Source organism: Triplophysa dalaica, chromosome 2 (genome assembly GCF_015846415.1).
Source record: "Triplophysa dalaica isolate WHDGS20190420 chromosome 2, ASM1584641v1, whole genome shotgun sequence".
In the NCBI taxonomy this organism is placed as follows: Eukaryota; Metazoa; Chordata; class Actinopteri; order Cypriniformes; family Nemacheilidae; genus Triplophysa; species Triplophysa dalaica.
Genome location: NC_079543.1, coordinates 9,815,147 through 9,843,097, shown reverse-complemented (window position 1 = coordinate 9,843,097; position 27,951 = coordinate 9,815,147). Strand labels below are relative to the sequence as shown.

Sequence of the window (27,951 nt, the reverse complement as noted above, 5' to 3'; positions counted from 1 at the left end):
CTTTTAGTCCTTATCTTTTTTACTAACACTGAAACACATCATGCAAATTCCTGTAGCTCAACTGGTATAGAGTGCCGCAGAGATAATTTATTTTTGTATGCAAAGCCTGGAAGCGAGTTAGTATTTTAAGACTTATGGTTCCATCGCCCCAAAGTCTTTGTGGTTTTTTAATAGGTTTTTGGTAAATCACCTTTATAATAAGGTCTGTGGCTAACAAAACCTCAAAATATGTTCAATTTGGTTAATCTGTAAATATTATCTTGATAGACAAAACGTGTAAACATCATGGTTGTTTGTTAATCACAGATCATGTTATTTGTTTTGTGATCTTCCATAAGTCAATGCATAGGCTTTCGGTCGAGGGAATCAACGTGGCTCTCACTTTCGGTTTAGCCTACAGATCTACATCATACTCCATTAGCATGATGGCGCTAGCAATGCCAAGGTCATGTGATCAATTACATTAACAGTGCCCCACTTTTATTGGCACCCTTGGTAAATATGATCAAAGAAGGCTATAAAAATAAATCTACATTGTTTCTTCTTTTGATCTTTTATTTAATCTACAATATTCCAACATTTCTTTAAAGTAAAACAATTTGAAGTGGGGGGAATATCACATTATGAAAACACTTTTTTCCCTAATACACCCTGGTCACAATTATTGGCACCCTTGTTTTCAAAACTTTCTGCAACCTCCATTTGATTGAAAAACAGCTTTGAGTCTTTCTTTCATGTCTGACGAGGTTTGAGAATATATGGCATATCATCCGAATCCATTCCTTCATACAGAGTCTCTTAAGTTTCTTCTAATGTCTGTGCTCTCTTATCTTCAGTTGATCACACTCATTTTCTATAGTGTTCAGATCAGGGAACTGGGATGGCAGTGACAGGATCTTGATTTTTCGTTCAGTGACACATTTTTTGTTGATTTTGAACCAATGTGCTGATGGAAGATCTAACCACGAGCCATTATAATATTTCTAGCAGAGCAAGTCAGGTTTAGATTTTTATCTGTTGGTATTTGATATCAACATGAAGCCATACATGTGAACAAGATGTCCAGGACCGCTGATATGAAAGTAGGTTCACAACAATAAAGATCTTATTTCACGGTGGACACGGGGCAATTTTTTTATCCCCGTGTGTGCACTAAACCTATCTTTTGTGTTATTAATGCTAAAGAAACTCTTTTTCATTTCATATAGCCATAGAGCCCAGTCCTGGTTGATGTTCCAGTATGGCAGATTAATATGGTGGAGTTTGTTTTTGCATGTGAGCAGAAGATCCGTTTCTTAGTCAGTGTCCAAAAACAACTTGTGGTGATGGAGGTACAGTTTGCCTTAATTTTTATTAAATGCTTTCTGACCACAAAATTCAACAGATTACTTTAAATTTAAATATGTGCTCTTTGAAGAGTCTTTGGCCACTCAAATTCTTCTCCTCGCTGTGCATTGAGACAATATAGACACGCATCCTGTTTCAAAGCAGATTTTCAACTTCTCCAGTCCATACAAACTTCTTGATCATTGTACTGATGTTTGAAATTAGATTTATTTTCTATTTCCTTAAAGCGGCAGTCCGTAGGATTGGCCTCTTTATCGCCATCTCAGTTTTTAACCGCTACTGCAGGTGATGTGCGGAGGTATTTCTTTATGTCAGTTGTGATTTGGCACTGCTCAGCTTCGCGGATGAGTGAGTCTGATGTTTTGAGTCGTGGCCTGTCACAGTGCAGCGGTGAGAATCTTCACTGTACACCAGTAGCGCATAATAAACACAGATAAAATGATATAACACGAAACGAATAAGAACATAAACAGACACAAATAGCGCAAATGGAGGCTGTGTTGAAGTGTTTTGATATTATTTCGGTTGCTGGGACATTTTGTTATTTCTCATGGAAACTCCCGTGAAGTGAACCGGACAAAAGATCCGGCACGGCCATAAATCATTATACAATATATAATATATGCAAATCCTTGCCATCACATCCGGGATTTAAATCCGTGCTAATTCGCGCCACATGAAATACAGATGTGGGGAGGTAACGTCATTTCTAAATCACACGAGGTCCCCAGATAATATTAATCCCGTTCGAATGGGTTTTAAATTAAATTTATCATAATGATCATAACAAAGAGAGAAAGAACAACCGATGAAACAGTACCCGTCTGTGTTAACACAAAAAGTGCGCAACGGGTTTATGTTATCTATTAAAATATTGAAATGTCTTTCCCGCCACCTTTGAAATGCCTTGCCAATATAAATTATTCTTGAGTCCGATCCATTCCCTGTTTCTTTGTAAGTAAACGTAATAAACGCAGCCTTAAATAATACGAAACGTTGTATGAAATCCTATCCAGCAGTTGTGATTTCACGTTATAATCCGCCTGTCATTCGCATCCATGCGCTGGCTAGCAGCCGGTTCCTCTTCTATCTGTGTACGAAGGAAATTACGCATTGACGAAAGACACCATATAAGGATCTCCGGGATTGTCGGCCCGACAGAGCAAATTTTAAACCATTATAACAAGCTTTCCGCATTGAATCCAGCGAGGGCAATTACACAGTTTTAAACACAGTTCTTTCGTGTACTTGCTCAACAATCGTTTTTAGCTCATTTTTACTTAAAAGAACTTACGGACTGCTGCTTTAAGTATGTGTATGAATAAAATATTGTTATATTGCCAGTGTCTCATGCAGAAAACGGTGGTTTCAAGAACAGCTAAAATCTCTGAAATTCTTCTGGATAATAACTTTTATCGGTCTAAATCTATTGCTTACACACAGGGATGGGCATAAATACATGTAAATGTATTTAAAATACAAATACAAAATACTGTGTGGAAAAATGTATTTAAACACAAATACAAAATACTGTGTGGAAAAGTGTATTTAAATACAAATACAAAATACTGTGTGGAAAAATTTATTTAAATACAAATACAGTATTTTGAAAATACACAAAATACATGTGAAATTGATGATTCAGTGCAGGTACCCCTATAAGGCTGAAATCTATCTGGGCCTATTCTAAATGGCAAAAAGCATGATGTGTTTACCTGCTAAGAAACTTTTGTTTTCATTTTACTTACCACTTCCCTTCCCCTGCCCGGTAGGAAATACATAACTACAAAAAAGAAACTTTATAAAAAAATATTTTTGCTCTCAATTTTGTTTTATGTTTTATCACCATCATAACTTCGAACTCAGTGACAAAAACTCAATGACAGTCAATTATATTTTAAATAACTGATGGTGTATTCCTCCAGGTGGTGTACTTGTGCGTTTCAGACATCCATCTATTCGATACCCTTTAGCACCAACCGCTTTTCAAAAAGATTGGGTTTAAGGCATCGTCTGTGTGGCCTATTGATTAAACCCGCAAAGGAAAACAAGCGCTCAACAGGAGCTGAAGAGGGAAGGATTGTGTTGAACCTCACAAACAGCTGTGTAATAAGTAGATACATGTTCAAGATACCCATATCCTTCCTCTGATCTTCTAGTAAGTGCAATGTCTCCAGTTCAGCTTTGCTGTGTGTAGACTTGCCAGAGACCACAAGATTTTCGGTAAAGACAAAAAGTCTTCCACTTCGCCATCAGCTGGTGTTGAAATGGACTCAATTTCAGTGACAAGCCCAAGGTCTGCTGCTGACTGGAGTATTAGTTCATGAATTCTTTTTTTTCTTTCTGACAATTGTTGGGGTAGCCAGCGCATTTTGAAGTAAGGATGGGTTACACTTGCCAGGATTGCCTCATTGACTTCTGGTTTAAGTTGTAGAAAGCTCCTGAATCTGCTTCTGAAACCATCCATAATGGCTTGCAAAAGGTGAGAACAGTATCTGAAATTGGAGCAATGTAAAGCTTCAAGTTTAGACTCAACAGCAAACAGGGTGGGAAGCAGCTCAGCATAATGTTGATGTTGTCATAACATCGCCCATAACTAACACGCAGTAACGTTAATATTTTAAACACCAATAAAATTGACCATGAAATCCTCACCTTATTCCAGAAAAGTCGCAGATCCAATGCTGGGTTGTAGCTACAGCTGAAGCTCACGTGCATGAATGTTGGGGCTGGGAGGCGTGTCTGGCCTGAATTATGTTGGTTGATGCACGAAAACACCCTGATAAAAAGGTTGACTGGCTCATAGTATTTTGAGTATTTTGAAAATACAAAAATACTCATCTTAAATGTATCTAAATACAAATTACATTAGATTTTTTCCAAAGGCTTTAAAATACAAAATACTATTTTGTATTTCAAATACGTATTTTAAATACATGTATTTTAAATACTGCCCATCCCAGCTTACACAGCTCTTACATACAAGTTCAGATCACAAAATCAGCGTGCGCTGTATCACAGTCATTATGGCTTCTACGTCACTACTACTGACCGGAAGTGCTCTACGATGTTTATTGTTTAACCTGGGCAAGTGATTCCATTCCAGCACAAATTTCAGAGATCTTTTTTAAATATCAAATATTTTATAGCCTTTTCGGGTAGCCCTAACACGTTTTCCGAGACGTCGTGCGGGAACTTAACACATAAGCCATGGCAAACCGCATCGCTTTCCAGACACAGTTAGCCTCCATTATGGAGGTGCTGGCAAACGCAGCCGTGGCTGAGATATGTAAACTCGTAGACGACGACTATGCTGTTATAACCCTGCAGATGACTCAATGCCAGCGTGAAAACAAAGCCCTGAAGAGGAAGCTTCACATACTGGAGCTAAAGATGGCACGAGGGTCGGCGGAGAGGAGGATTAACGCACTGAATCGCGCTAACAGGGTTCAAGTCAGCACCGCCTTGTCATACAAATTCAGGAACCAAACAAACGGTGGGTGACGAAAAGACGTTGTGTGATGCTTATAGCCCGTTGTGTCTCTGTCAAAACTATAAGCTATAAAGCGTTATGTTGTTTCTATTGTTTTTACACACCCAGTCTCGTATGAAGCCCCGTTTAACACAGGATTGTGGAGGGGCGGAGGCAGAGACTCCACTGTCCAGCAGAAGACTGTTACAAGCAATAACAGAACGGTAGGTAAGCTGTTGACTTTGGACAACTGCAATAACTTGATCAACCGTAATCGAGACGTTTTCTATTTTTGTAAATAAATAACTATATTATATTCTAAATATAAATTATAATTAAACAAATTATTATACTGTTAAGGTGTGCCATTATAACCTCTTATAGACCACTTTGGATGAGGTAATTGAACAAAATACAACAAACAGAATAATTATAACCAATTTAAAATGTTAGATAAATGTATACAATAAATACTTTTAAATGTACGTTAAAAATACTACTAATAAATAACTAAAATCGTAGGTGCTTCGTGAATCGTGACCAGTGTTATTATCTTGCAAAGTGGTCTATCATTTGTGAAAAGTCTAAATATTCAAAAATGTTATCACAAGGCCAGATTAATTTAAGTGAAATCCCAAAAATGCTTATAATATAAAAGGTAATTTAAAGCTGCAATCTGTAATGGTTTACCAAACATTTACCAAGTACATAAATAACTATCGAAACTATTACCGTGCCCTGATTTGCAACAGTTATCTTAAAATTATGATTTATAAGTTGAGCTGTCATGTGCAATTTTGTTGAAATCGTCAGTTTGATGTCATTTGACTTAAATTAATTTATTTATTTTAAGCAAACATAGACTGCTAAAAATAGACTAAATAAACAATAAGTCGCTTTTGATAAAATCGTCTGGCAAATGCGAAAATGTGTTAATAATGTGCAAACTTTATGAATCTTAAATGTAGCTTATCATCAGTGCTGTACACAAGATATCTTGACGTGTTATATCTTTTCCTCCATAATAGGTTGAAGATCCAGTAGTTTCTGAAGTTAACACAGTGCTGATAAAGGAGGAGATGTTTGAGGAGAACCAACCACAGCCAAGACTTTTTATCAGAGATGGTGAGTGGACGGAAGCGTATTTAATTCAACAGCTAATAAAATTTGGTCATTACAATAATTACCAAGTAGCATCGCATTATCTTTTGTCCATTTGCTGTATTATACAATACCAGAAGTCATAAGTGATGTTAAAAAATGTGATGTTTGAAATTGGGTTAACATCACCAAATCTTAACATTTGTTTGTATGCCGGTTCTCTTTCAGGACTTCAACAGACTTCACAGGCTAGAGTGGCAGATTTTGGTGATCACATGATGACAGATGAGTCACATCAGGTGTCTGGGATACAGCAGCATACTTTGGAGGTCAGTGGATCTGACACTGCGATTAAATCTGAGCCAGAGTATGAAAGTGTTAAAGGGAAATCCCAAGAGCTCATAGAATTAAATGCCGAAGCAAATTGTGAAAAATCAAGTCCTATGAAGAAATATTTAATGCAAGGCTGTGACAATATAGATTTGCAGCAGCCTTCTTTTGCGTACGTGAGCAACGCAAGACCGACTGAGAGTCAGATCGCAGGTCCTGTACAGCATTCAGAGGTCATAGAAGTTGACTCTGCAGAGGAAGGAGAAGAGATTTCTGTGTGGCCTAACAACGAAAGGGAACGCCAGACCTCGTGTGTTTATCCACATTACGAGAGGGAAGAATATCAGGATGGCGGAGCCTTCATGTCTTTCTCCAATCTGCCACTGTTGCCAAATGACTTTGCAGCTGTAGCATCCACATCTTCGAAAAATCAAGGGACGTCCAGCCATGTACGAGATGTCAGCCTCGACTTACAAAGAGCCTGTAGGACAAAACATGACAAAGTGCGTAATGAGAAACTATTTGCCTGCACATACTGTGGCAAAGTTTTTAATCGTCCCAAAAAGGTGGTGATTCACCAGCGGATTCATACGGGTGAAAAACCATTCAAGTGTAACACGTGTGGGAAGCTCTTTGCAGAGGCAGGAAACCTTAGAAAACACCAAAAGGTCCACACAAGAGAACGGCCATGTAGTTGTTCCCTGTGTGGGAAGACCTTTGCCTGGATACGGAACCTCAAAAACCACCAGCAGAAGTATCATTCTGATATGTTAATGACCGATGAACTAGTGTCTTAAGCAGGAATCAATAACTGATTAAGATCATTTATTAAAGGTTAAGGATGATATGAATGCAGAAAACGTGAACTACTAATCCACTTCCATTTACGCATTTGGCAGTCACTTTTATCCAAAGTGACTTACATTGCATGATACTATAAATTTGTGTTTGAGTATGAGCAATCCCTGGTATCGAACTTGGGACGTTTCCATTGCTAGCGCCACACTCTAACCACTGAGCTACTGGAAAGCATTATGAGCTTTTATAGCTGTTACCTGCAATTATTTTACAATTTGTTTTGGTTTTGACCTATATGGGTCAAAGTTTTGTATAACTTGTAATATCACCCAATGCACATTCTGTGGCTTTCTGTATGAGAATACAATGTCAAGCAACTTTGCTATATTTAACGTTTTTAAAATGTATAAATAAACATTTCTGCACCTATCGTGTGTTCTTTTTTTATGAGTAGTTAGTTATATACCTGTAATTTTTATCCAAAGTTCTTTATATATTTTCTCTTTAAATACAATACATTGTCATGTGAAAACACAGCTATTAATAAATCCTACTTAAATCCATACTGCTCAACATTGACAAACATTAAAGTAATAGAGAATGTGTGCAGTTAAATTTATTTATTGAACAAAATATTAAATCTATATAAAATCTAGCCTTCAGCTTTATATCCTTATTATTTATAAGTTGCCTCTCTATCCATATTATAGTTATTTGAAGGTCTCTATATTTAAATGAATTCCCTAATGTACAATGTACCAGCAAGGGTCATGTTGTAACACAAATCCTTGTTTCATGTGTTTAGCAGCAAAAGGAAGATGGAGATGGGGAACCAGCAACATTAGTTCTAAAGGAGGATCTGAACAACCAGTGGGAAGAAAGCCGGAAACAAGAGCCCATAATTGTGCATGATGGTGAGTTGATGCTCAATTCTAAATGAGCTGCAAGGATAATGTAATTACTTAAATGTAATATCAAAATGACTTAAAGGGGTCAAATGACACGGCTAAAATGAATATTATTGTTTGTTTTAGATGTAATGCAAGGTGTATACGTGATTTAAGGTTCAAAAACTCTGTATTTTTCACATACCGTGCATGTTTGTATCTCCTCTTTGACCCGCCTCTCTGAAACGTGCAAATTTGTAATGAAGCTCATCGCTCTGAAAAACCAGGTGTCCTATGATTGGCCAGTTAACCAGTGGGTAGTGATAGGTAGAATACTGAAAGCGAGTGACGGAAATGTAACACTTCTTAACATATTTGGAACATCAGGTTCCTAGGGCAGTTGTACTGACAGGTACGCCCAACTCATACCACGAACTGACGTAGATTTGTGGGGATGTGGTTACACGAGGCATTTCAGGCAGGTCTGGGTGAGCATTCGCTTTTAGATAGAATGCATCTTTTGTTCCGACACTTTAATTTACATCTAATTCATGAATGGGCAACTTATAACACACTAAAAACATGTATTCGCGCAATATGACCCCTTTAAGCGATCATTCTCTCTTATTTTCTGTTTTTTAGTGGAGTCAGATACAGACATTTGTAGCAGGACACTTTCTACCTCACCAACCAAAAACACAGTGACACTTGGAGCAGAGAAGGTTTGTTATTCACAGTTTATTGGTAAAAACAAAAATGCATAGCTTAGTTACATTTTTATTATATTTTTAAAAAAAGGTAATAGTTTGTCAACAGTTACTTGAATACCTGTGCACACAGCATCACAGTCTAAAATCATGTGCTAAAGGGATAGTTCACCCAAAAATGTATTATTCACACTCTTGTCATTTCAAACTGGTATGATTAACATTCTTCTGAAAAACACCAAAGAAGATATTTTGAAGAATTACGGTAACGTCAGAGGGTAATGCCGTACTGTGGTGTTTATTTGTTTTATTTTTAAAATGCATTGTTATTTTTTTTCCAGCTTGTAGATTTGGATTTTTCCATTTTGCAGGAAAATGGATTTGATAGATGCCAGAAGACCGACATCTCGCCATCAATTGAAGTAGAGATACAGGGTAACTGAATAGTAGCCAATTAAGAAGTTGTTTGGTTTACTACATTCACTTTTTCTTTACTAATTGTAAGATACATAAATGTCCTAAAATGATATTATCTTAATGATTAAAATAGGTAGAATTTTAATATTAGATGTGCTATTACAAGTTTCTCAATTCATTCACCACAGATGTTATGGAATCCAGTAGTTCCAAGCAGTACCGGTACCACACATCTGCTGTTGGACCCAGCAAACATCTAACAGGAGAAAAATCATTCTACATGAACTCAGGACACAAGGGAGCTGTGAAAAGCAGTACCATGCCCTCAAACCAGCCTATACTCAGCAGAGAAAAGATCGGAACAAACTGTTTGTATGAAAGACCAGCAGAGCATAAAGATCGCTTCACACGGTGGAACTCAGAGACCGCCAGCTCCTCATCCTGCTGTTATACAAAAGACTCTAACCAAGATCAAGACTGTGTGCTAGTTCAGTCAGAGCCTGTATTATCAATCAGAGGCTCGAAAGGGCCCATCAGAGAAAAAGAAACATGGAATCAAGGTTATATTTTAAAGCAAGGTCAATCTGAACTGTCAGGCCACATCAGTAGACCAGAAGGAGTTCAGGAAGAAATGGCAGGTACAACAAACGCCTCGTATCTTAATAATACAAGTACCCAAATAACGCCTAGTTTTTCCCAGCCTGGTGTTTCTCTCGCTGGAATGAACCTTCCACCACACATAGAGAAAGATAAGCGTAAAGGCTACATTTGTAAATTCTGTGGGAAAGCCTTCACTGGGATGTCCAATGTTGTGTCCCACCAGCGGGTTCATACAGGGGAGAAGCCCTTTAAGTGTGATCTTTGTGGGAAGTTATTCACAGAAGCAGGTAACCTGAAAAAACACCAGAGAGTTCACACAGGAGAAAAACCATATATATGTAACCGCTGCGGGAGGCGATTCGCCTGGATCTGCAACCTGAAAACGCATCAACAGTCGGCCGCCTGTGGAGGAGTCTCGTGATGACAGTCGTGACCGTCAGGGCTTCCCAACATATGCATTTTTGTAAGCATCCATTGTTTAACAACTGGTGACTTGATGTTTATACTACCAAAGTAAATTTGATGCAAATTTTATACAAGAATGCAGAAAGAAAAAATGTTTTATCGTTTCACCATGTCCGTGAATTGTAATATTAAAGATGAACAGCTGGTGTTGCAAAAGCACAAATACACAGAGCTTTTTGTCATTTGCATTATATTGTCGTACTTGCGCAACGTGTCATTTCTAAACCGTGTTTAATCCAGGGAGTTGCGTTATTTAAGATGTATAATACGTATGAATGGCTTTACTTGAAAAAGGGAATGTGACACTTATGTCATCAGCCCGGCTAGCTCAGTCGGTAGAGCATGAGACTCTTAATCTCAGGGTCGTGGGTTCGAGCCCCACGTTGGGCGCTTAGATTTTTAACCAGAAGTTTTCTCGGAGAATGTACGATCGTCTAAAAACCGAAAGCTGGTTAACGGCAATTTTGATTAAAATAACTTCTGTAATTCTTTAAGTGGTCTACAAAATAACACTGGAAGTCAGACTTTCATAAAGACAGAGTCACTGTTATTTCCTACAAAACTTACGTACAGAAAAATTGATTTTAATCGTGAAAAACGTTTAGCAGAGGATGGTTTCGATCCATCGACCTCTGGGTTATGGGCCCAGCACGCTTCCGCTGCGCCACTCTGCTTCATATGTGCTGGTGAAGCAGAATTTGTATAAGATTTATATCAACCTGTTTACGATTATTGTAGGCTGAAATTTATTTTCTGTTCTTTACAAAACTGTTCGAGTTCGATTTGCAAGTACTTCACATGTTTTTTTTTTTTAACATTATATGCCTCCTTGGCTACTCTGATATGTGTGATCGTTCAAATAGGTATTATAGGAGAAACACGTCGCTTAGAAAACAAGTTATGTGTTGTAGAACTAGAGCAAGATGAAAAAATAAACTAAATTTAAGCAATCAGAAAGGGAAAAATTACGTTCCCTGACCGGGAATCGAACCCGGGCCGCGGCGGTGAGAGCGCCGAATCCTAACCACTAGACCACCAGGGACTGCTATCTCAAATGTATCACCAGTCTGTCTGATTGTAAAGACACGAACGATTAGAAATTAGTTTCTTTAGATAACTTCTTTAGTACTATTTTGAACAACATTAGCGAAATAAATGATGACTGTTGCCCTTAAGATTTATTCTTGCTGATAGGCATGACATAAATCATTGACCATGAAGAGGAAATACAAATGTTTATTTAGCATAATCCAAGACGTTGACAAAATTATTAAATGAATCTTTTTGAAATAAAAAGTATTTTCCACAGTCATTACTAATCATCACTTCATTGAACTGTTTTCTCTTTATCTTCCTCTTCTTGCTCTTCTCCAGTTTCTTCATCCTCCACACTGTCATTCACATTTCTCTCTCGTGTTCCTCTGTTCCACTGTTCTTTCAATGCACATGGCAGGCAGTTAATGAGGAAAAGGAGACAGGAGAGACAAAGAAGGGAAAGTAGAGCTCCAATGCCAATCTCTACTTGTCTATCAACAGTTTTCATATCTTTCCTCTCTTTTTCTACACCAGGAGAGAAGTACACTGCACTGTCCTCATGATTGGGGATCAGAACTGCCTGCTCCAAGTCATTTTCTTTAAACATATGGTTTTCATCACCACCATCGTAATCACGGGTGAAGTTTACAGCAAATTGATCATCTTCAAAATCCTCATACAGATTCTTATTTGTATCAACAAGCATATCAGTCACATCAATCATCTCAAAGTTAGATTCCTCTCTCTCTATCGACCAAGCATCCATGTTCAGGTTCACTCTTATCCAACCAGAACCTTTAGCCAGTCTTCTTGTTTTACTTCCTTCCTGGATAGTTTCCAGCTCAATGTGGTTAGATATTTGTTCACAGGTGGTGACCAGCAGCTCAGCTTTCACAAGAGGCCCTCCGCCATCACCTTGAGCCAGAATGCGCTGGAATGGAGCAGGTGTCACGGTAACCACAGAATCAGCCAATGAAGACAGCCGGAGAGAATAGGGGATGCCAGTAAAAGCTGATACTAATATGGCGGTGTCATCGGAAAACTGGATCCAAACACTGATGGATGCTTCCTTAAACATTAGAGTAAAGCAAAAGGGAATAAATATTAAAACAAGCTGTTTAATGAAGTGGAAACAGTACATGTACTTACTTGTCCATGGTTGTACAATGAGTTGTGAGCGATCACTGTTGCTGTGACAACATGGGGATGAGATGGACTGAGATTATCTGACAGGCCAAGTCCTCCCACCAACTGAACCGAGAGGTCACCAGGAGACACGGGTTCAGAGGTCACAGTAAGATCGACACTTCCAAGGACGCCGTCCCACTGACTTGATATTACCTTGAAAAAAGAAAGTTACACAGTGATTTTAAGAAAAAGTGAGAAAGCAAGAAGGAACCTTTGTAATAATAAATTCAGATACCAACATATACTGAAGTAATTCCAGGCTTCAGGCCAACCAGATACTTTTGCTTATCAAGAGCTGCAATTTGTGTGTTTTCTATCCTCAGCCAATCTCTGATGAGTTCAGTTACATCCACAAACCAATCAGGTGATCCAAGCAAGTAAGTGGGTTGGCCTCCTTGAGCTCCTGATTGGGCACTGAATCGTGCTAAAATCTGTATGGTGGATCTTTGATAAACTGGTGTGCACCTAGGAAAGCATTATAAAAAATGTGAAAGGAGCAAGAGAACATTTTCTGTATCAATGCCATCATGCTATATATTAACACTAGCATACCCGCTCTCAGTGTAGTGGCTCCAACCTTCAATAGGACTTAGGACAGAGTCAGAGAGAGACATTCGAAGAGGAACCACCGGAGCCCACACAGCCATGCACAAAGAGCTACTAAATATTCCTAAAGAAAACTCCACCTCCACACAGATGCTGCCCATTCCTGATTCACTGCCATCCACAAAAAGCACAGAGCAGTCATGAGACACCTGTCAGGCGAAAGCAGACACACTGAACATACGGAAAAAAGGAGGAAACAGCAGCATTGATACAATAAACGGTCGTTACCTTGACAATGTCTTCACTGGCAGAATGACACTTCACTGCTGAGGTCACATCAAATACTTTGCCATCCTGGCCCACTGCTAGGACAATGACAGGAAGTGACACGAGCTGACTTGTTAAGATGGCAGTGTTGATAATAGTGTTACTCTGCCAATGTAAGGAAAAGCAGAACTTGACATGTATACATTCATGTGCATTTCAGAACAGAAAATCACCGGTGAGATCTGTTTATACGAAAACAAACTTTTCTGCATCTCAGATATTTCTTCTGAGAAAGAGGCAGAGTTTAAACACTGTCACAAACTGTACAAAAATCTCTATCATATTATTGAAGATTTTAATATGATCTCAAACATTTTTCATCAAATGTACACACACCCAGATGACATTAAGTATTCTATACAGTACAATGAACATATTTTTAATGCTACATACTCCTTATGTGTTTTTAATAAATGTCTAATTTGTTTCGGGTTTTATGTCTCTTATGAGGAAAATTTGAGAAAATAATACAACTCACATTTCTTGAGCTATGAAAGAGCAGCCTCTGAGCAATAACATTTTCCTCAGGGAGGTGGGTTTTGTACAGGGGCACAATCAGCTCTATGAATACGTGACTTCCACATTTCTCTGGTAGGGGAGACTTAAAGCAGAGATAAATGGAAAAAAATTCTAATGATTTTTAATTTAGCATGTTATATCGAAATGTTAACTTATGAAAGTATCATTTCCAATAACAGCACTTCTATATACCACTGCTGTGTGCCGCGATGTATAGAGCATCTGCTAAATTTAACTATTTTCAAATTTTTCCAGTTATAAAACGGAAACTGACAGAAACTGCCTAGAGTTCTTCCTGTGCAACGCAGAAGTCAAGCATGTAGCCCATGACAGATTTCTATAAGATGAATTAATGTTAATGGGTTAATTTACCAACTCAAGAAATGTAGTTTTTTGCTGCTCTAAATTACAAAAAAAGGGTTTTCAACCATGGTAGATTCAGTAACTTTAAAATATGACTCAACTTATTTTTATGATTCAAAGTAATGTAAAAACTAGGGGTGTTGATAACTAGTCGTTTACCTCCAGAGAAATGAAAGCACTTCACACCAATGACGGCATACTTTAGAAAACAATCATGATGATATCGTAGCGCACTGAAATGTGTCATTCATGATGAAGTGCTGTTTTTTTTTGGAGTGTCTATTTGCAGTATACAGTATGTGCACTGTTAAAAGTGATTTGTTGTCTCAACAACCATATTGTATTATGTTAAGTAGCTTCTACTTAAAAATAAACAAATTTATACAACTTCTAGCTTAATTTAAAATCCTTGGTTCATGCAACACAAAAATATAAATTACAATAAAAGCTCAAAAGTATGCATAAAGTGAATGGAAAAATTTGAGTTGTGCAAACTACAGTTAAAATTAAGTTAATCTAACATACATTTTTAGTGCAATGAACTTATTATTATCAGTAAAAATGCCTTGAGGAATACCCATAAGCCCTTGTGCCTGAAAAGTTTGATTATTCATGCTTTCTATAAATAAAACACATCGTATTTCTCACCACAGTAAGGAAGACACATGTCAGAAATGCAGTATGTTGTGTGCTTCTGTGGAGAATCAGTTAATGACTGATAACCAAGCAGTCATCAATTATTTCAAAACTGTTTGTTATAATACTATACTTCACTATGCTATATGAACATTAAGGTAAATTAAGGAAATATTTAAGGACAGCCAACATGAACACAGTAAGTTGATTGAACTCGTGCTACATAATTTAGTAAAGTAAAGAAGGTCAAGCGAATTCATACATTTGTGGAAACGCAACAAAGATTATCTTGATATGTTTACTTAAAATCTCCTTAAATTGAATCTACTTAAAAACCATGATGCAAAAATGGTGCACATGTATTTTAAGTAAAGTCAACACATACATTTTTGCTAATCCCCACTAATATTGGAAACCTAGAATCACCTATTTAATCAGTCAATGGAAAGTCAATATTTTCACCTAATTACAGTAATAATATGATGTGGTGATTAATTAGGTTAATCTAATTAATCTCAGATTAATCACACATCAAATTTGGCTGAAACATTACCCACAAAAATAAATTAAATTCGTTATTATGTGAACCAAACCATCTTGAATTTAAAGGACATTCTGATGGTATACTGTCACACAGTTTTGTTGTCCTGTAGCATATTCGTCTTCAATCAAATGTTAATCAAAACTTTCATCATTTTGTCAATTAAATCGGATTAACACAGTAAATGAAGTTTAGTTGACTGCACCTAAAAAATGCAACATAATACACATAACTGTCTTAAGGGGTGTAAAAAGGCCTTACCAGATGAAGCATTATGTTTAATTCCCTTAGAATGAGTTATTTCTATCTACATACACCACGGTTCCTCTTAGGCTACATTACACTTTAAGACAGCACGTTTTTACAGTTTAGGGAAATAAATGAATTTTTGTTATACCTCTGTGATGGGAGCAATCCCCACCACGTCTCTGTCGATAAAGGAGAAAAAGGTTGTGGCTGCCTCATGTGGCGATGCCGCAGTCCTGCGACCCGAATACTCCACCCACCAGCTAGCAGTGACAGTCATCGCTACTCCAAAGCTTCTGTGCGAAACCTCAAGTGAGAGACAAGCTAGTTGATCTACAGCAGAGGACCTGAGAAAGTGAAAAGAGACATTTGGACAGAACTAAACAACTCACAAGTTTTTAAGTTACAATCTTTATTAAAGTAACTTATCTTTACCCAGTTTTAGGAGTGCCAGTCCTGTGGCTAATGATGGAAATAACATCATGTTTAGAACCTGTTGACTTCTCTACACTAACAGTCCACAGGTCAGAGTTTGTAACAGGGTTGACCACCAGAGACAACAAGCCTTTTTTCACTTTCAGTCTGAAAGAATTGGTGAACAATGATTTACAATAAATACTTAAAATGTGATTTTAAATTGTTTATTTTATGTCATACCAATATAAATGTTACCTAACAATTAATGACTCTCCATCAAGATTGTCCTTCAGGTTTACAGAGACTCTGATTTGCCGTCCCGCACGTACAGGCCCTTTGCTGTATGAAATTAGCACAGTGGAATCCAACCACAGTTTTTCTTCAACTTGTCCATCTAAACACGCAGAGCTCTGCTTGATTTTGTTAGTTTCTGTCCTCTCTTCTTTAAGTCCCACAGGTCCAATGTAGTACATTCGTCTCTCTGACTGATGTAATACTTCCTCTACACACACAGGGGGTCCGGCTTTCAGGTTCGACACAATGTTGAAGGAAGTGGAGTAGTAGAGATGAATTTTATTAGTTGGGATTTCAGATTTGGCCCTTAGCCCACTTGACATGTATTGATGCCATCTCCCACGCTTTCGAGAACGGTGTTTGCTCGAGTGACGTTGCTGAAAAGTCTGGTCTAGGTTTGGTTGAATGTTCTGGTTTGTCTCAAACCAGTCGTCTGGAAGTGTCAAAGTGACCACACACAGCCCAAAAGGTGGCTGCGAAAAGAAATGGAAAAAATATCAAATGAATCGATTTTTTTTACCTGCAGAAATATGTTTTATGAAGTTGAACATTTTTAGAAAAGGTACAGAAGTGAATGGAGAAACATAATTGAAAGCAGAATTTAACATTCAATATTATTTAAGAAATAAGTATCTTAATAAATAAATAAGAGATATACAGATTTGTGTGCATGTTATTAACATTTATAAATAAATAAAAATGTAATTCATGTCATCATCAATTTATAACACCATCTTGCATAAGCCTATATTTACCTAGCTATAAAGTAGTATTTAAAAAAAATATATATGTATACTGTTATACACTCACCTAAAGGATTATTAGGAACACCATACTAATACTGTGTTTGACCCCCTTTCGCCTTCAGAACTGCCTTAATTCTACATGGCATTGATTCAACAAGGTGCTGAAAGCATTCTTTAGAAATGATAGGATAGCATCTTGCAGTTGATGGAGATTTGTGAGATGCACGAAGCTCCCGTTCCACCACATCCCAAATATGGTCTATTGGGTCTGGTCTGGTGACTGTGGGGGCCATTTTAGTTCAGTGAACTCATTGTCATGTTCAAGAAACCAATTTGAAATGATTCGAGCTTTGTGACATGGTGCATTATCCGGCTGGAAGTAGCAACTAGAGGAAGGGTACATGGTGGTCATAAAGGAATAGACATGGTCAGAAACAATGCTCAGGTAGGCCGTGGCATTTAAACGATGCCCAATTGGCACTAAGGGGCCGAAAGTGTGCCTAGAAAACATCCCCCACATCATTACACCACCACCATAATTGCACTAATGAGAAATTGAACAGGTGTTCCTAATAATCCTTTAGGTGAGTGTAAGTAAATATCTATAAAAGGTAATTTTGCCTAAATATTTCTTCATGAGGAAAACCAACCAAGCAGTACCTGAGTGATGCAGGACACTTTTTGCTCCTCAGTCTGTTTAAAAGCATGAAGGGTAACACATGTGCCTTGGTTAGGGTCACCCCTCATATGAAACAGCACTCGCACCTTATACCTGTTCCCTTCTTCCCCCTTTCTCTCTTTCACAACAGTTTTAGAAAGAAGCGATGCAGAGAGAGATGGGGATAGTGGAGGAATGGGTTCAGACATCATCATCTGAAAAAAAGAAGTATATTAGCAGCTCACAAATAGATCACAAAAACTATCAGTTTAGATTTAAAAATATGAATCACGGTAAATCATGATTTACCTGTGTGATGGTGTAAGAACCAAATGATGCATGGAGAACAGGTTTGGAGGCAGTTCCAGATGGAGGTATGAGAAGGAGGGACTGGGTAGATGAGAATGGGCTGGAGTTGGTGAAAAGAAGGCCCAGATCACCCTGAGAGAGGGGCAGAGACTGCCATGGGGAGGGTACAGTGACCCGGACTGGGAGGACTGGGGAGGAAGGCATCTGACTATGGGCTTTTGACAGAGTAATAAAAAAACAAGTATTAGTTAAAACATTATTTTTAAGAATTGCTTTGCTGTGAAAGAACACATTCTGTCATCATTTACTCACCCTCAAGTTGTTTCAAACCTGCAAACATTTCTTTGTTAAGGTGAACATACACTGGTTACATACACTGTAAAAAATGGACAAAGTACTGGCAGAAAATTACAATTACGGTACATTTTCCTTTATTTTACGGACATTTCTGTCAATGCTAAAATGTAATTTAATGCAGTGCAAATATAAAACACAGGTAAAACAACCTCAAAAATGAGTACAGAAAATTCTTTCATATTAAAACAGTACTTTGTGGCCAATTTTTACATATTTTTTTAGAGTGTAGTAGATTTTGTTGCTACTGTATAAGTCTATAGTGCCCCAAAACTGTTTGACTACAAACATTCTTCCAAATATCTTTTTTACGTTCAGCAGAACATCAAAATTTATACAGGTTTGAAACAACTTGAGGGTCAGTAAATTTTTATTTTGGGTGAACTAAACCTTTTACTTTGAAATTTAAATGACATTTTACAGTAAATAAAAGCCTGTGGCTTCACAAGTCCACATATTGCTAGAGTTTATGCCGAAATGCTTTTAGAAGAGGGGATTTTAAGTGTTAATTATGTGTTTTGTGGGAATATTAAAATCAGTCAAACTTACAAAGGACTATGAATAGGTGAATGATAAACAGTCTTACAGCAGAATACTTCCTTTGGAGTGCAAACATGCTCATCACCTCCATAACACCCTAAAAAATAACATTTAAAAAATTTTTTTTTTTTGCTTTTATTCAATAAGAAAAACAGACATTAATTTTTAACATAACATATTAAAATATTTACTCCTATCATACAAACTTTTTGGATGAAAGTAGATTAATATTACATTTAATATGGCACTGTGATATTCTCTGCATTACAAAATGTTATAATATCTCATTGATTTTATAACTTAAAACATTTTAAAACAAACAAAGCTTAATAGAACTGCTTTTAATTTCATACTTGCCTCAACAATCTGCTCCAGATGTTCTTCAGATATGCAAAACTGAAAGTAAAGTATCACTTTCTCTCATGTGCACGCTGAGTCCAGCATGTAATGTTATTTCTTCTGTGACGTTTTAGTCTCCATCAGTCTATCTACATTAAGGTCGACAAACTTTTTTTAAATTTCGTCTTCTTGCTTTCAGCCTTTGAGAGTTTTATGTAAACATAAATCCTATAAGTAGCCTCTATCCTTTCTTTTCTGTTTTTGTACGTTGACTTTTTGGATTCGTAGCTCTTGCTTTCTCTGTCTTTCTGTCCCTGTCTGGTGTGCCAGATTCACACAATACGGATTTGTTCATTTAAAACACTAAATAATCCCTTCTCTTCCCCTCTCTCTCTGATCTGACCATCCCCTGCTGTTCTTGGATATTCCTTCTGTCCAAGGATGCTTGAATTTCTTCCAAGAAAAATCTCATACATCAAAAGATAAAATATTCAATCTCATTTTGATCCTGCTCTTGCCATGTCTATCTTCCTTTCTCTTCGCTATACGGCAAAATGTTGTTACTGTTAGTGGTTTGAGCATACATTAATGTCAATGGGCTCAATGCTCTTAATGTTATATTTCATCGGCTTAAATAATGATGAGTTGGTAAATGTTGTAGACAGGGCCAAATCCTATTGAGAGGAAGAGCATTATGCGTAAACAAACTATTTACTCACAGCACTTTCTCTTTACCCATCTTATCAGTATCTCTGTCCCTCATTAACCTGCTAAGATTTCAAAACAAGGAACATAGTTTTAAACGTGGTTCCAATGTCTGTATTCCTCTAGGAGGAACAGATGGTTTGGGTTTATGACATTATAATTCACAAAATCTGCAATTTATTTATGGAATTTATTGAATCATTATCATGCAGCATATTCTGTTTGTGAATGAGAGATGTATAAAGTAATTTTGCAGGTAACAAGCATGTTTGATGTCAGTGTCACTGTTTGCAAGTGCATTGTGATGATGAGAAAGAGGGATGACAGATAGATGCTCTAGATTTTATGCCCCATGAGAGCAGGTCTCTCTGTTAATCTGTGCATGTAATCTCTTGTCATCTGTCATTGTTCTCTGCTAAAACCTCATTTTAACTACAGATTAAATCCTTCACTCTGACCTGTGGATGAGAGGAAGACAGCAGTTATCCACACACACGCACACACACATACACACACGAGCGCCCACACACCTACACACACACACACACACACACACACACACACACACATGTTGGGTTTTTAAGTTTTACAGGGACATTCCATAGACGCAATGGATTTTATACTGTACAAACTGTATATCATATTCCCTACCCCTAAACCTAACAATCAAACAAAACGTTCTGCTCTTCTAGATTTTCAAAAAAGATAATTCTGTATGCTTTATAAGCTTGTTTCCTCATGGAGACCAATAAAATGTGATATTGGATATTCCCTTTTTTATGGGGACTTCTTTGTATTTTGTCCCCATACCGTAGGGTTTACCAGGTACACACACACACACACACACTCACAAAACACTGCTGCTGTATGTTTTCACTGATTGTGTATATATGCACAAGTATAAATACACACAGAACCAATGTACATGAAAAAAAACAGCCAAACATATGCAGTTATAAACAGAATCTAGTGCACACGCACGCAAAGATTTTAAGGTGCTGCTGGAGGTTTTAAACTTTTAAAAGAAAAGGCTGGGTGAGAAAGGGGTCAAAAAATTATAAAAAAGAAAGAAAGACAGACAGACATAAGAAAGAAAGAAAGAAAGGGTAAATCAACAATGAGCACAGTGAGTCTACAGTATATTTAGAGCACGAGCGACAGAAATAACACAAACAGGAAGTTAATAGAATTACGACAGGAAACCACATTGCTGCAAAATTGTGCATTAACACCACATTCCCTCTTCACTCTTCCAGTATCACCCTTAAATCGCTCCCATCCATGCCACCCCATTTTAGAACGATCTCTTCAGCATACAAACATAACTATTGCATTGTGTTGTATTGTATTCTTTCATGTCTTTGTATTGATGATTTACTGTAGTGTTCAATTAATTTGTATCAATTTATATCCTAAATTTTAAGAAGCTTAAAAACAATAACAACCCATGTGTCTTCTAAATGTGGAAATAATGATCTTGTAACAATCTTTAACAAAAATGGTTTATTTAAGCACATTCAATCACTTGTATAATTTAACAAAATGGCAATTTTTCAACTGGTTCATCTGATCTTTACAAAATTCCATTCTGGTAATTTCTGGTAATTTTAAAAGAAACATCAACAATACAATGTTTGAATTTGTCAGGTTTTGTCAATCAAAATGAACTTGTTTCATAAAGTCATAAATAATTGTCTATTATGACTAAATCAACCTGACTACATTAACTAAACACCATTTAAAAAATCAGAATAGTTCTAAATGTAACAACTTTTTACAGAACACAAATGCAAATCAAGTAATTGCAAAAAATAAAACAAAGCCCACAAAGCATTACAAAGAAATTTTGAAAATAAAACTACTCTAAATGGATTTCTCAGCTGTTTGTCTCACACATATTTACACGACTTGCATGACTTGCTAAATGTCAGATCAACTTAACCGTCCAACAGCATGATCGCTGATTCAATATGACACTGACGTCTAACACAGAGTGGTCGGCTCTCCCATCAATATTAAAGTAATTTGTGGGCACAGGCCTTCAATTGCATCCGTATGAATCATAGTCACTGTTTCTGTTGGACGAGGGCTCCCTACTCTGGTTTACCGTCAGCTTTTCCAAACCTAACAACACAGAAAAAAATCAAATGGGTACCAATTGTCTGTGCATGTGAATCGCTGCGCAGTCTAAATGATTTTGAGAAAACCTGGCTGGTCAATAAATACACTTGAATAGTGAGTTACCAAAACTTGTAACCTGAATTAAATGTGTGTTTAGTCAAGCATCTTTATAAAAGAGGCCAATTTTATTCATAAAATCAACTTTGTAAATAACTGGACAAGAAGTAAATCTGTGTGAATGGCAGAGAGAGAGAGAAAAAGTGAATAAACTGACCAGGATATGACTGACGCTTTACTGTATTGTTGTTTGCTTGACCGCCAGCTTGACCTCTGTGATAAGACACTTGAAGAAGAGAAAAGAAAGACAAAGTATACATTTTGTTTGTTCATTCTTTGAAACTAACACCAATGAATCTAGCATCACCAGCATCATGCACAACCAGTTAAGACACAGGAACTGTGTGCATGTGTTTGTGTGTGGGTCGGAAATGACTCACCACTTTGAGTCTGAGTCGGTCCGATCCATTGATTCTGACGTTTCTGTGAAACTGCATCAAAGCCGGTTAGAAAATGTCAAAATTAGAGGCAATATTTAACTTTGGGATTCAAATACTGGAAAATCTGACTGTCAAGCAATGTAACCAGTACAGAGGCACAGCCATTAAATATTCTGCGACGCATTCTACAAAAAAGACTTTTAACAACTTCAGAAAAATGATGTGCCATGTGCCAGTACAGCGTATATAAATATTTGCATTTATCAACTGTAAAATTGAAAACATGCTTATTTCATCAGTGACTCACATCTTTTGCGGATGGCTTTGAACGTGGGCCGACTAAAATGAAGGAGAATTACACTCAAGATCAAGAAAATTAATATGCCAGTTACTGCCTTATAAGCAGCCAGTTCTTTTCCATGAGGGTCTGAAAGAGAGAATGAGAAACAACATCATTTTAAACGTACAGCATACTGACTTTGATCAAATTATCACAATTGTATTGGCTGCTAAATCTGATCAACATAAAAACTATCGAATTATGTGTAAAATATTTCACCATCATTTTTTATGTTAAAAAAGCACACACCTTGGCAAATGACATGCAGTCCTTGGCAGGAAGCTGTGCTCACTGTCATATTCCTGCTGACAAAATAACCTTTAACATCTTCGGATGTGACCTTGAAGTTCTCAAAGTCCCCACATCTTGTGTCTTTACATAGTTTACTCAACCACTTCAGGACTTCAGGTGTGTTGCACAAGGGAGCCTCACGTAGTTCAGAGGAAGAGAGATAGAGCTGACCCGCACAATGACTCCCCTTCTTCCAGGAAATTTTCACCCGGGCAAGAACAGGAGGCAGAGTGATATATCGAGTGATGTTCTGGCATGGGGTTGGTGTGTTGGGTTTGAGTGTATTACTAATATAATTTTTTTGTGTGGTTGACGGAGCTTCTGAGCTGAAGTTTACCGAAGAGGTTATTCCTTGTTCTGTAAGGGAAATGCATTTGAACGTGAGACACATAGATTTAACTGAAATGGACACATTAATGGCAAAATAGGAAAGCTAACATATCTAAGATTGATTGACTGTACTATTGTATATTTTAATATAGTGGGTTATCAATATTCTCAACTTTGAAAGCATTATTTATATTCAATCCGTGTCTGCATATTCATATGACATTTTTGGTAAAAGGTGGCATGACAATTCAGAACTGCTGGTGTCCACATGTAAAAAAAGAAATCCGCTGAGGTTAGTGAGCAGAGAGATGGATCATTTGCACTCATTCTGCAGTGTTTGCAAAGCGCTGAGACGCAATCACACATACATTTTGCACATTTGTTTGCATGATTGCATTATGGCCATTGCACTTTGCAAGTATGGGCTGTTTTGGACCTTAATTGATGTATGATCTAGATTTTTGGATTTATTACCTATTGAAAAAAAAGCACCATAATGATGAGATGCACTTAAGCTGTACAGTTCCATAATACATTATGATCTTAAAATGACAGAATATTTGAAATGATATTGGAAACACATTCAATTAAACATGTACCACGACTACGATACTTTACAACATTCATATGGATTTTAAACTAAAATAAAGTCTGAAGATCATTGTAAACTTTAAAATCACAAATGTATACATCCAATATAAATCCAAGAGATTCCAGTGCTTGAAAACAACATTGAAAAAGTACAAAAAGTCAACTGTTGCTTTCAAAATTGGTGGAATCTGCAGTGTGATAAAGCGCTGCTTACTAGAAATGCATCTTTTTCTTTGATGTGCGGTCAGGTGCCGGCACAAAATTGTAAAAATAGGACACAACAAAAGCACCTTTTTTAAAGAACATTATTATTATTTGACTATGTTTTATGGTTTGCACGTAAAAAAATGCATTCCTATTGATATATTTTATTGTTTATGTTTTTACGCATGAGAAACACTATTTTAAAAACCTCATTCAATGTTACTGGGGTTTAACATATTAAATTATTAATAAGATAAAAAGCAATAAAATAAGCAGGCTATACTTTGAAAGTTGTTTCTGGCTACTTTATAAAATGTTGTTCTTATGTTAATGTATTCTCATTAGTTCATATGAAATACAGTTGCTCAAATACTCTTAACAGTTGACCTTAAAATAGAAGGACTTTTAAAAAATGACATAATTGCCATTTAAACACCATTGGATGTATAAGTTACCCAAAAAGGGTCTTATCTTACAGCAACTCGATGTAAGAGTACAGTATACACTTTTGTCTGCTAAACGAGAAGAAATTAAAATCTTTTATTAATTTAGGGATGAACAAATAATACATGCATAAGTTTATTTAGTTATATATCTATATTATATAATGATATTTAGTTTCACCCATAGTATGATTCTACGGTACTGGTAAAATGTTACTCCGCACAATGATCTTTTTTGTCTTGACGACAGGTTCCAATTGGTAGGTAGTTAAAAATATGAATTAGAGATGAAGAGTACAGTATGTGTTTGCTTATAAATGATCAATTATCATTTGATCAAATATCATTTTACCAGTACAAATTTATGCTTGTCCAACAGTTCTACTTTTAATATATAGTGGAACTGGTTGCTTTTTAAACTGCTTACAATATTTTGCATGACAATGGTAAAAATACAATACAGTGAATGAAAGTTGTGACATTTATTAAGACAAAAAAAGAAAAATGTTTTTCTTTCAATTAAGTTTTCATCACGTACCTACACTTCGCTCTCTGCTCTGCTGTCTTTGCTTGCGGAACAAAACGTTTGCTTTTGGGTTTTCAAGTTTTGTTACGCGAAACTTTTCAACTCAAAAGCAAAAGTTTTTGTTATGCAAACAAAGAAAAGCAAAAGGGGTGTTTCCCAATTACTGGGCATTTTCAAATCAGGATGGAGTTTTTTACTTGACTTTGATTGAAAGTGGCAAATAGAGAAAGGTCTTTCATTCAGGTGAGTAGATTCTGCCTGCCTGGCAAGTAAAAGTTTTCAACCCAAAAGCAAATTTTTTGTTTTGCAAAAGTTTTCAACCCAAAAGCAAAGGTTTCTGTTCCGCAAACAAAGACAACAGGGCAGAGAGCGAAGTGTGTAGGAAGGTGATGAAAAGCGATTAAAGAAAAATGCACATTGCAAATGAAATTGTGAAAATATTACTTTGTTTAAAAATAAAAACAGCCATAATATAACTTTTTATCTGCAATATTATATATATATATATGTATTAAGAGTATAATTATTTTGATCTCAAATACTGTATTTTTGATTGAATAATAAAGAAACAAAAATAACACCATACATTGAGATCAAATAATGGAACTTCATCAAGTCATGCATCTTAATAGCAAACAGTTCACTTACGAATACTAATGAGCAGAAGCGCCGTGAATGTCGTCAACAAAGAGTTCTCCATCTGGTAAAGATCTGTGCTACACAAGATAAATTGAACAACATTTGATTATATTTTTTCCACAAAAAAAGATTAAAACAGGCCTAGAGGTCAAATGAGTGACCTTTGGCATCCAAGTCAGTGTTTTATTAAATTTAATGTCCTGAGCAAAATGACAGTGTCTTACTTTGGATTTCTTAAATGTTCTGTTATCAGGGAAACTGCTTAAGTGAATAAACAAAAACCCAAAGCTGTGATTGTGCTCTACATTGTCAGAATGTATAAATGTCATCGTAACATGACTTCACTTACAAAGAACAAAAACTTGCCCGTAATTCACAAGACCTTACAGAAATTTGCTGATACACACTGGACTCTATCGAATTTCACCTTTCTTTTATCAAATGATTCGTCTCTTGCTTTTAGTTGACAGCTATCTTTCCTCTGTACTCTGAAGACGGTTTCGTTCAAAGGCCGCCAAGCATCAAAAAACTAAAGACAGCTTTCATTGTACCATACAAACATCAAACCAGCCTTAAACAATTATATTATCAGATCTTACCGTGTTGGTGACTGACAGAAACAAACGTGTGGAGCAAATGACAAGAATATTAAGTGAAAGGAAATACAGAGGTGTGGAGCTTGATCGTTTCCCCGCCCTCATCCTCTTTCTCTCTCTCTCTCCGTTTGCTTGTAATCACGTTTTGTGTTTGATTGCACACTGCACTGCTTCCTCACTTCAAAGAGACAAAAAAACACAGACAAAAAATGAAGAAAAGCTTTAAAAAAAAAACAAGGTGGGTGGAGAAAAAAAGTGTTATATTCAAAGTTTAAAATGTTCTCCCACTTGTTTATAATTATTTAAACTTCTGTGACTCAAAAAAAAAAAAAAGAATACAGTAAACAAATAAAGAATACAGAAATCAATATGAGGATCGATACAGAATGGGGGTTGAGTTATAGGCCTATATAGCAGTGATAAAAAGTCTAGGGGTGAAAAGGCATAACATCTGCATAACACAACCTGTTTTTTGCATAGCGGGAGTGGGTTTATTTTGGAGAAGGGCGGACTGAAAATGCTCGTGCAGGTCGCCGATGAGTAATGAACACCGAGAAATCTACGGCGAGCATGGAAGTGAAACATGAATTGTATAACACTCAAAAAAAGCACCAATATCCAGACATATGCTTTCATTTCACCGTTACTCATATCTTCTTTTCATTCACAATGTTTCCCAGCCGCCTATGTACCTCCCTCGCTCTCTCGCTCTTTCTCATGTGTCGCCGGGGTTGGTTTACCATACCGTACAGTTAAAGAAAGACCCCGTAAAGGCTGGTTTTTGAACTTGTAAAAAAAATTCCCCATAACACCCGCTTGAAACTCTCATCTATGATTCAATTTGAGCGGAATTTAAACAGCTTTCAGTGAGTCAATGAGTTGAACTGCCACTTTTCTTTAAACTGTAGGCTACAGGTCAAAAATTGAATGAAATGTACTTTTTAATCTTAAAAATCATTTGATCTAGGCATTTGCTTATTGCTATTTGAAATTATTCTGTAGCTAAAAATATAAGCTTATTGTGAAAACACAACTTCTTTTGTAAGATAACTAAAATTATATTGGATAGGCACGTTTTGAAAAGGAGGATTTGACTAAATAATGGGGAAAGGCAAGCAATGCAAGCCCATTACGGTTTTAAAAGGGTCCCAGGATGAGACCTGAAGAAACTGGCTGTTAAATGCCAATTCAGCAAATTCAAGACGAATGGCAGCTACTTCAAAGACACCAAATATAACATCCCTTTGATGTTTTACTTTTCTTTAGTCACACATCACATAATTCTTTAGTCATCATGGCATTATTATTTTGATGATTTTTTTATTATTCTACAATCTTAAAATAGTATTAATAAGGAATGAATAAGTGATCTTAACATGTGTACATTTCAGAGACATTAGATTTGCTTTATCCTCAGATAACTATTCATAAAATATCTCAAACAATAAACTTGACAAATAAAAAAAGACCAATATTAATAATAATA

At 36.5% G+C, this 27,951-nt stretch overlaps 3 protein-coding genes and 3 non-coding genes across 8 annotated transcripts; 2 read left to right on the top strand and 4 right to left on the bottom strand.

Moving 5' to 3' along the window:
* Positions 1-4,405: 4,405 nt before the first annotated feature.
* Positions 4,406-10,295, top strand: si:ch211-89o9.6 (zinc finger protein with KRAB and SCAN domains 5). Of its 3 annotated transcripts, none has more exons than XM_056762620.1 (8): positions 4,406-4,843; positions 4,949-5,043; positions 5,848-5,944; positions 6,149-6,249; positions 7,857-7,962; positions 8,578-8,657; positions 8,984-9,077; positions 9,248-10,295. In XM_056762620.1, exons 1-8 carry the CDS (start codon positions 4,558-4,560, stop codon positions 10,078-10,080), a joined length of 1,692 nt encoding a protein of 563 aa, XP_056618598.1. In that variant the 5' UTR covers positions 4,406-4,557; the 3' UTR covers positions 10,081-10,295. The 3 variants fall into 3 exon arrangements, with proteins under 3 accessions (XP_056618598.1, XP_056618605.1, XP_056618592.1); XM_056762627.1 differs by having other exon boundaries at positions 7,854-7,962; positions 9,014-9,077; XM_056762614.1 differs by having other exon boundaries at positions 7,854-7,962.
* Positions 10,296-10,441: 146 nt separating this feature from the next.
* trnak-cuu (transfer RNA lysine (anticodon CUU)) lies at positions 10,442-10,514 on the top strand. The gene has a single exon. It is a non-coding gene; the product is annotated as a tRNA-Lys (tRNA).
* A 212-nt stretch (positions 10,515-10,726) lies between these two features.
* Positions 10,727-10,798, bottom strand: trnam-cau (transfer RNA methionine (anticodon CAU)). The gene has a single exon. It is a non-coding gene; the product is annotated as a tRNA-Met (tRNA).
* A 296-nt stretch (positions 10,799-11,094) lies between these two features.
* On the bottom strand, positions 11,095-11,166 carry trnae-cuc (transfer RNA glutamic acid (anticodon CUC)). The gene has a single exon. It is a non-coding gene; the product is annotated as a tRNA-Glu (tRNA).
* A 285-nt stretch (positions 11,167-11,451) lies between these two features.
* Positions 11,452-18,925, bottom strand: tmem132a (transmembrane protein 132A). The gene is made up of 11 exons (XM_056770418.1): positions 18,853-18,925; positions 17,950-18,164; positions 17,643-17,855; positions 16,198-16,709; positions 15,961-16,107; positions 15,677-15,872; positions 13,182-13,325; positions 12,900-13,102; positions 12,587-12,812; positions 12,309-12,500; positions 11,452-12,228 (listed from the first exon to the last, which is right to left on the bottom strand). Exons 1-11 carry the CDS (start codon positions 18,923-18,925, stop codon positions 11,452-11,454), a joined length of 2,898 nt encoding a protein of 965 aa, XP_056626396.1.
* A 2,472-nt stretch (positions 18,926-21,397) lies between these two features.
* On the bottom strand, positions 21,398-26,559 carry LOC130410471 (T-cell surface glycoprotein CD5). The gene is made up of 7 exons (XM_056735165.1): positions 26,469-26,559; positions 25,879-25,946; positions 23,095-23,493; positions 22,813-22,932; positions 22,506-22,556; positions 22,283-22,351; positions 21,398-22,011 (listed from the first exon to the last, which is right to left on the bottom strand). The coding sequence occupies exons 2-7, from the start codon at positions 25,928-25,930 to the stop codon at positions 21,929-21,931; spliced, it is 774 nt and encodes a 257-aa protein (XP_056591143.1). The 5' UTR covers positions 25,931-25,946; positions 26,469-26,559; the 3' UTR covers positions 21,398-21,928.
* Positions 26,560-27,951: the final 1,392 nt, after the last annotated feature.

Bases quoted from the DNA above. Each gene is read 5' to 3' on its own strand.
- LOC130410471 (XM_056735165.1), bottom strand. From the start codon at position 25,930: ATGGAGAACTCTTTGTTGACGACATTCACGGCGCTTCTGCTCATTAGT. The intron at 23,494-25,878 runs GTAAGTGAACTG...TTTCCCTTACAG, and splicing joins GCTTCTGCTCATTAGTATTC to AACAAGGAATAACCTCTTCG. The intron at 22,012-22,282 runs GTCAGTTTATTC...CTGTGTTGTTAG, and splicing joins AAAGCGTCAGTCATATCCTG to GTTTGGAAAAGCTGACGGTA.
- tmem132a (XM_056770418.1), bottom strand. From the start codon at position 18,925: ATGAGCATGTTTGCACTCCAAAGGAAGTATTCTGCTGTAAGACTGTTT. The intron at 18,165-18,852 runs GTAAGTTTGACT...CTCTGTCAAAAG, and splicing joins TCACCTATTCATAGTCCTTT to CCCATAGTCAGATGCCTTCC. The intron at 13,103-13,181 runs GTAACGACCGTT...TTCGCCTGACAG, and splicing joins CCAGTGAAGACATTGTCAAG to GTGTCTCATGACTGCTCTGT.
- si:ch211-89o9.6 (XM_056762614.1), top strand. From the start codon at position 4,558: ATGGCAAACCGCATCGCTTTCCAGACACAGTTAGCCTCCATTATGGAG. The intron at 5,945-6,148 runs GTGAGTGGACGG...GTTCTCTTTCAG, and splicing joins AAGACTTTTTATCAGAGATG to GACTTCAACAGACTTCACAG. The intron at 8,658-8,983 runs GTTTGTTATTCA...TTTTTTTTCCAG, and splicing joins TGACACTTGGAGCAGAGAAG to CTTGTAGATTTGGATTTTTC.